This window comes from Oryctolagus cuniculus, chromosome 1 (genome assembly GCF_051225735.1).
Source record: "Oryctolagus cuniculus isolate XC-2025 breed Fujian yellow rabbit chromosome 1, ASM5122573v1, whole genome shotgun sequence".
In the NCBI taxonomy this organism is placed as follows: domain Eukaryota; kingdom Metazoa; phylum Chordata; class Mammalia; order Lagomorpha; family Leporidae; genus Oryctolagus; species Oryctolagus cuniculus.
In genome coordinates this window covers 229,055,148-229,063,026 of record NC_142867.1, presented here as the reverse complement: position 1 = coordinate 229,063,026, position 7,879 = coordinate 229,055,148, and the positions used below count along the sequence as shown (strand labels likewise).

At 47.5% G+C, this 7,879-nt stretch overlaps 1 protein-coding gene across 13 annotated transcripts in view; it reads left to right on the top strand.

Annotated features, from left to right (window-relative positions):
• Window positions 1-7,879, top strand: part of GOLGA1 (golgin A1) — a 69,401-nt gene that overhangs the window by 1,715 nt on the left and 59,807 nt on the right. For all 13 annotated transcript variants that reach the window (XR_016211979.1, XR_016211996.1, XM_089302531.1 and 10 more), the window contains one exon: window positions 204-427. Coding sequence is in view for 8 of the 13 variants with exons in the window: in XM_008273323.5 (XP_008271545.1) it covers window positions 293-427 (135 nt within the window). In the remaining 5 variants the exon portion in view is untranslated. The remainder of the gene's footprint in view (window positions 1-203; window positions 428-7,879) is intronic.

The window sequence follows — 7,879 nt, the reverse complement described above, 5'->3', positions numbered from 1 at the left end:
ATTATGTTCTGTTACCTTTACGTGTAAGTTATGAAACTTCATTTTGAAACCTAAAGCTTAAGGCAGCAACTCGGGCAGGGGATCTTTCCAGTGTTATCTTACAGATATCGCTTCCATCTAGTTTATAGATACTATGTTGCCATAAGCCCTTGGCCCACATTTATGTGGGAAGGCAGCTAGCTGGGATGTCTGAAACTTTTTAGGCACCTGTGTCTGGACCCTGGCCGCTGACCTAAGGACTACTGCAGTGAGGCAGGAACCGGCCGCGGTGCAGGGAAGCCACACAGCAGCAATGTTCGCAAAGCTGAAGAAGAAGATTGCAGAAGAGAGTGCTGGCGCTCAGAGGCCTGGAGGTGCCGCTAGGATTCCACGGTCCGTGAGCAAGGAGTCGGTCGCCTCCATGGGCGCTGACTCAGGAGACGACTTTGTGAGTATCTTCTTTAGTTTTTAATAATATTTGGTGCAGACTCAATTTTTTAAGAAAAATAATATTCCAGGGATTCCTTTTTTTTTTTTTTTAAGATTTTATTTATTTGAAAGAGTTAAAGAGCAAAGTAGAGCCAGAGAGAGAGAGAGCGGGAGGTCTTTCATCCACTGGTTCACTCCCCAAATGACCACAATGGCCAGAGCTGAGCTGATCCGAAGCCAGGAGCTTCTTCTGGGTCTCCCATGCGTGTACAGGGGCCCAAGGACTTGGGCCGTCCTCTGCTGCTTTCCCAGGCCCTAGCTGGATTGGGAGTGGAGCAGCCGGGACTCGAACCAACACCCATATAGGATGCTGGCGCTGCAGGCTGCGGCTTTAGCCCACTGTGCCACAGCACCTGCCCCGGGATTCCTTTTTATACGTACTTTAAAATTGCATGATTATTTCATATCTTTTGTAGTTTGTAGTTGCACAAGACCCCTGCACATCTTCTTCCTACTCTGAGATGCCTTTTTGCTAATGTTTGGTTGTTATTGTTAAAATGCTCTATTGTTTTTCCTTATCTTTTATGAGTTCCTTTCCATATTATCTACATTGCCTATATAGTATTTTTCCACCTATATACCTCATGTATCTTCCTTTACATTTATCCGTCAAAATGTTGGGGCGTGTTTTATCTGCAGACACAGATACTTTATGTCATTGTTGCCTGACTAGTCTGGATTGTGGTATGGGTTAGTCAGAATGTGCTGTTTTTTGGGGAAAATTGATGGGAACATGCACCCATGACTACATTATCTTCTTTGTAAAATATCATTGTTTGGTAAGATTTCAGAAAATGAGATTGCTGCTATATTAGGGAAATGTTATACTGAAGATTTCAAATGTATCTTTGACATATAGCAGGGTCCTCAAGTTAGATGACTTTTTTTAAAAAAAGATTGATTGATTGATTTGAAAGTCAGAGTTACACAGAAGAGAGGAGAGGTAGAGAGAGAGAGAAAGAGAGGTCAGCCATCCGATGGTTCACTCCCCAGATGGTAACAGTTGGAGCTGGGCCAATCTGAACCCAGGAGCCAGGAGCTTCTTCTGGGTCTCCCAAGTGGGTGCAGGGGCCCAAGGACTTGGGCCATCTTCTACTGCTTTCCCAGGCCACAGCAGAGAGCTGGATCGGAAGAGGAGCAGGCGGGTCTTGAACCGGCACCCATATGGGATGCCAGCACTTCAGGCCAGGGTGTTAACCTGCTGCGCCACAGCGCCAGCCCCAAGTTAGATGACTTTTTGGCACCAGCACACCGGGTTCTAGTCCCGGTCAGGGCGTCGGATTCTGTCCCAGTTGCCCCTCTTCCAGGCCAGCTCTCTGCTATGGCCAGGGAGTGCAGTGGAGGATGGCCCAAGTGCTTGGGCCCTGCACCCGCATGGGAGACCAGGAGAAGCACCTGGCTGGCTCCTGCCATCGGATCAGCACGGTGTGCCGGCCGCAGCGCGCCAGCCGCAGCAGCCATTGGAGGGTGAACCAATGGCAAAAGGAAGACCTTTCTCTCTGTCTCTCGCTCTCTCACTGTCCACTCTGGCTGTCAAAAAAAAAAAAAAAAAGTAATTTATAATGCTTTCTATATACAAAAGAATATATGTAAGGAATCTATAGAGTCAGAGCACACATCCAGCGAAGTAACATTATTGTTACTGTTGAAGCTGTGCACCCTTCTTCCACCTTTCCTCTCCCCCATCTACCCCGTAGGTAACTGTTGTTCTAAACTTTGTATGTATTATTCAAAAAGTTTATGGAAAACATGTGTTATGAAAAAACATGCATGGGTTTCAAAACTTTTTGCAATAAAGTTAGCTTAGCTTCTTTCCATTAACTTTTTGAAGTTCCTCATAAATGGCTATTTATTATTTACAGTAAACATTATTTGAACCTTAATATTGCATCATTATCTATAGTTTATTTATGAGGTAAGCTTTGAAGTTTACCTCATAAATGTGTTGTTTTAGTACTGCTTTTGAATTTTATAAAAAGTTATATCTTGCCATAATCTTCTTGGACTTTTTTTTTTTTAACTCAACATGTTTCCAGAATGTATCTGTATTACGTGAAGCTGTGATTCATTTATTTTTACTGCAGTATAAGATTTCAGCATTTGAAGTGAACACAGTTCATCTCTGTCTTCTCCCAGTGATAGACATTTGAGTGGTTTCCATGACCCAATAAGTCATCTTCCTCCTTTCTTCTGAATCCCGGGTCAGATAACGTGGCAGAAGCTATTAGGTTAATTGGAGCGGAGCAATAAGGATTACCAGATCTAGATTATCACTGGCTCCTCCCTTTAACAGATACTGTGCGTGCACCTGTGTTCCCCAGGCTGCAGGATACAGTGTCAGTGCTGTGGCGGGGAGCCTGCTTCGTCTTCCTGTTGACATGCTAAATGACGAGCCTCATCTAGAATGTATTCCAGATCCAGGGAGTGACCTGAATTCAGGGACTACTTTGCTTTGAGTCTTCTCGGGTGGTCTCTTTGAACTGAATGTGTATGCTGTTTCATCCTTACTCCCTGTGTCTAGAACTTACATCCAGCTGCATATATTACACAAATAGATGCCTTCCTGCGGCTCCTCAGATTCTGAACTCCAACTCCAGGTGTGTGTCTTCCTCCTCCAAGGCACCAGCTAGGAATCTCGGTTGCATTTTAGATTCTTCCTCTCCTTTTACTCGCTGGTGTCCAGTCAGTCAGCAAGTGTTTTGGCTTCCGTTTTCCGGGGTCTCTTAAACTTGCCTCTCCACTCCGCTCTACTGGTACGTTTACGTTCACTGGTGCTTCCATTTTATTTCAGGCTGCTTTTCTTTCTTGGACAAACATAGCAACTTATCTGGGCTCCCTGCCTCCAATAACTCTCCAAAGTGATTTTTTTAAAGATTTTATTTATTAATCGTAAGAGAGTTACACAGAGAAAAGTGAGGCAGAGAGAGAGAAAGGTCTTCTATCCACTGGTTCACTTCCAAACTGGCCACAACGGCCAGAACTGCACCGATCTGAAGCCAGGAGCAAGGAGCTTCTTCTGGGTCTCCCAAGTGGGTGAAGGGGCCCAAGGACTTAGGCCATCTTCCACTGCTTTCCCGGGCCACAGCAGAGAGCTGGATCAGAAGAGGAGCAGCCGGGACTAGAACTGGCGCCTATATGGGATGCCAGCACTTCAGGCCAAGGTGTCAACCTACTGCACCACAGCACCGGCCCCCAAAGTGATCTTTTAAAAGTGGATTTGTTGGCTGGCGCCACGGCTCACTTGGCGCCTGTGGCGCTGGCACCCCGGGTTCTAGTCCCGGTTGGGGCACCGGATTCTGTCCCAGTTGCTCCTCTTCCAGTCCAGCTCTCTACTGTGGCCCGGGAATGCAGTGGAGGATGGCCCAAGTGCTTGGGCCCTGCACCCACATGGGAGACCAGGAGGAAGCACCTGGCTCCTGGCTTCGGATCAGCGCGGTGCGCCGGCCACAGCGCACCGGCTGCAGCGGCCATTGGGGGGTGAACCAACAGAAAAGGGAGACCTCTCTGTCTCTCTCTCTCCCACTCTCCATTCTGCCTGTCAAAAAAATAATAATAATAAAAAAATTTAAAAGTAGATTTGTTCTTATCTCTCCAGTGCTTGCCTCAGTGGCTTCCCCATCATCTTTAGGATAAAATGAAAATTCATTTTATAGTGCAATAGTGAGCTGTCAGGATGTTGTCACAGGCCACATGCCCAGCCTCATCTCACTCCACTTTTCTACCCTGTGCTTCAGCCAGATTGACTTTATTGTACTTCCTGGAGGACACATTCATTTGTGTCGGAAAATGTTTGCATATACTGTTCCTCTCTGATAAGTGCCTCTCTCTCTCTCTCTCTCTCTCTCTCTCTCTCATTCCTGCATTCCTTCTGATAAACTCGTATGCATCCTTCGAGACTCAGCTCACATGTGACTTGCAGGAAGCCCCGTTAATCCAGAGTGCCCCTCTCACAGTCCCTTACCCCTTACCCCTCCAGGCTGAGTTTGGGGCCTTGTCTCTGGCTCACCTCTGTAATAGCACCAATTAGACTGCAGTATTCCTTGTTTGTCTCTCTCACTAACCAGGAGCCTTAGGAAAAGTAATAGAGGGTAACCAGCAGATAGAAAATCAAGTTCTCTTTCCCTCTTTCTCTATGACTCTCTGCCTTTCAAATAAATGAAATAAACCTAAAAAGAAAATTGACAGAGGCCAGAGCTGTGGCATAGCGGGTAAAGCTGCTGCCTACAGTGCCGGCATCCCATATGGGTGCTGGCTCTTGTTCCAGCTGCTCCACTTCCAATCCAGCTCTCTGCTATGGCCTGGGAAAGCAGTAGAAGATGGCCTAAGTCCTTGGGTCCCTATACCCGCTTGGGAGACCTGGAAGATATTCCTGGCTCCTGGCTTCAGATTGGCCCAGCTCTGGCTGTTGTGGCCATTTGGGAAGTGAACCAGTGGATGGAAGACTTTCTCTCTCTCTCTCTCTCTCTCTCTCTCTGCCTTTGCCTCTGCCTCTCTGTAACTCTGCCTTTCAAATAAATAAGTCTTTAAAAAAAAAAAAAAAAGTGACAGGGAGAGACAGAGAAACAGATCTTCCACCCACTGACTTAATCCCCAAATGGCCACAATGGCCAAGGTTGGGCCAGACTAAACCCAGGAGCCTGCAGCTTCATCTGGTGGCAGGGACCCAAGTACTTGTGCCATTTTTACTGCTTTCCCAGGTGTGGCAGCAGGAATTTGGATTGGAAGTGGAGCAACTGGGACTCGAGCCAGTGCTCCAGGTATGGGAATGCTGGCATTGCAGGCAGCAGCTTGTACCACTGTGCCACAGTGCTAGCCCTAGTTCCTTCACTTCTCTATGCCTTAGTTTCCACATCTGTAAAATCAGAAACAGAACTCTGGCTATCTTTATGTAAGTATGTGTGTCAGGGATGCCCATGCCGGGTTCCGTCTTTCACTAGGAGGACTCCCAGGACTCAAGGTTTTAGTCAGTGATACCATGCACTACAATGAAAGGAAGAAAAGTATAGTCAGCCAAAGGAGAAGCTCGTGGGCAAAGCTTGGAGTAAAGCAGACCCAGGCTTCCCAGAGTCCTCTCGTGGTGGGATTACGTCAGGCACTCCCGAGTCCCTCAGCAGCAACTTGTAACCGCGCTTGTAACACGTTGTCTACCATGAGGCAACATTAAGCTCATTGGAGACTTGGTGTCCAGGGTTTTCACTGGATGCTGGTCATGTTCACAGCAGCTCTAAATCTATCAAAAGTCCAGACTCCAGAGGGAAAGCAGGTATTCAGCATGAATCACAGTTTTGCAGTTTAGGCACAGCCACGCATTTGTCGCTCCCCCTCTTCGTGGAGGAACGACACAGGACCCTGCGCTGTTCTTTTGTCTGCTCGGCCCTTCCCGGGTTTGCTGCTGGTTCTTCCCGGGTTGGCTACCGACCCTTCCACCTCCGTGGAAGGGCGGTTCCCCCTGCCACTTTCCCCACTTCCGCGGGGGAGTGGCACACCGCCGGCCGGCTCTCTCGGGGGCTGCACAGGTTCCTTCAGATAGATGTTCCCCGTGCATGTTGTCTCTCTCCTCCTTTATAGTCCTCTTCCGCCAATCCCAACTCTGCTACCCACACGCCGAGTACGCTGCTCTCCTCCTGCAGGATCAGCTCCTGCAGGTCATCACTCAAGTTGGCGAGAGGCAGCTGCGTAGAAGTTGTTACTCCCTTCTCAGCGCCATATTGTGGGAGAGCAGATGCATAGAATAAGTCTTAATTCCAGTAGCAGTCTAGTCCAAGTTGCTCCCCACACGCATTCATATCAGCAATGGTGAGAATCCTTCCAAAATCCAAGTTCCCAGATGGCAGCCAACAGCCAAACCTGCGAGCAGTCTTAGTCCTGTGATGATAATTCTCTTCTGCATTGTGCCTGGCTCTTAGCATTTCATCAGTAGTTGCTGCTGCTGCTTATTTAGGGAGAGACTGTTTCATCGCTATTCCTAGTCCTTAGCTGAGACCTAGGGTATCTCGCCAACCATAATAATTGTTGTTGTTTTTTTTTTTTTCAAAGATTTATGTATTTATTTGTTTGAAAGTTGGAGTTATACAGAGAGAAAAGGAGAGGCAGAGAGAGACAGAGAGAGGTCTTCCATCACTGGTTCACTTCCCAGTTAGCTGCAACGGTCGGAGCTGTGCTGATCTAAAGAGAGGAGCTTCCTCCAGGTTTTCCTTTGTAGGTGCAGGGGCCCAAGGACTTGGGCCATCTTCTACTGCTTTCCCAGGCCATAGCAGAGAGCTGGATCAGAAGTGGAGTGGCCGGGACTTGTACCGGCACCCATATGGGATGCCTGCACTGCAGGTGGCGGCTTTACCTGCTATGCTACTGCCAGCCCTAACCATAATTATTGTAACAGCTTCTTTTTATATATATATATATGATTTTATTTATTTATTTGAGAGGTAGAATTACAGACAGTGAAAGGGAGAGACAGAGAGGTCTTCCCTCCATTAGTTCACTTCCTAAATGACCACAATGGCCGGAGCTGCGCCGATCCGAAGCCAGGAGCCAGATGCTTCTTCCCAGTCTCCCATGTGAGTGCAGGGGCCTAAGCACTTGAGCCATCCTCTACTGCTTTCCCAGGCCACAACAGAGAGCTGGATCGGAAGAGGAGCAGCCAGGACTAGAACCAGAGCCCATATGGGATGCCAGCAGTGCAGGCGGCAGCTTTACCTGCTATGCTACAGCACCGGCCCTAACCATAATGATTGTAAAAGCTTTTTAAAATACATATATATGAGATTTTATTTATATATGACTTTATATATGATTTTGTTTATTTATTTATTTAAGAGGTAGAGTTACAGACAGTGAGAGGGAGAGACAGAGACAGAGAGAAAGGTCTTCCCTCCGTTAGTTCATTCCCCAAATGGCCGCAACAGCCGGAGCTGTGCCGGTCTGAAGCCAGGAGCCAGGTGCTTCTTCCCAGTTTCCCACATGAGTACAGGGGCCCTAGCACATGGGCCATCCTCTGCTGCTTTCCCAGGCCGCAGCAGAGAGCTGGATTGTAAGAAGAGCAGCTGGAACTGGAACCCAGTACCCATATGGGATGCTGGCGCTGCAGGCAGAGGGTTAACCTACTGTGCCACGGGCTGTAACAGCTTCTTAAGATACTAGTATTATATTCTGAATGTTTGTGTCTTCCCAAAATTTGTATGTTGAAACTTAATCACCAATGTGATGGTTACATCATGACGGAGGAGCCCCCATGAATGATATTTGTGCCCTTATAAAAGAGACCTCACAGAACTGCTTTCCCCTATCTATCATGCAAAGACACAGGTAGCAGCTGTCTACCAGGGACAATCTGTCAGCACCTTGTTCTTAGGCTTGTCAAACTGCAAAGGTGTTTTGTTTATAAGCCATCTATTTTCTGGCTTTTTGTTAT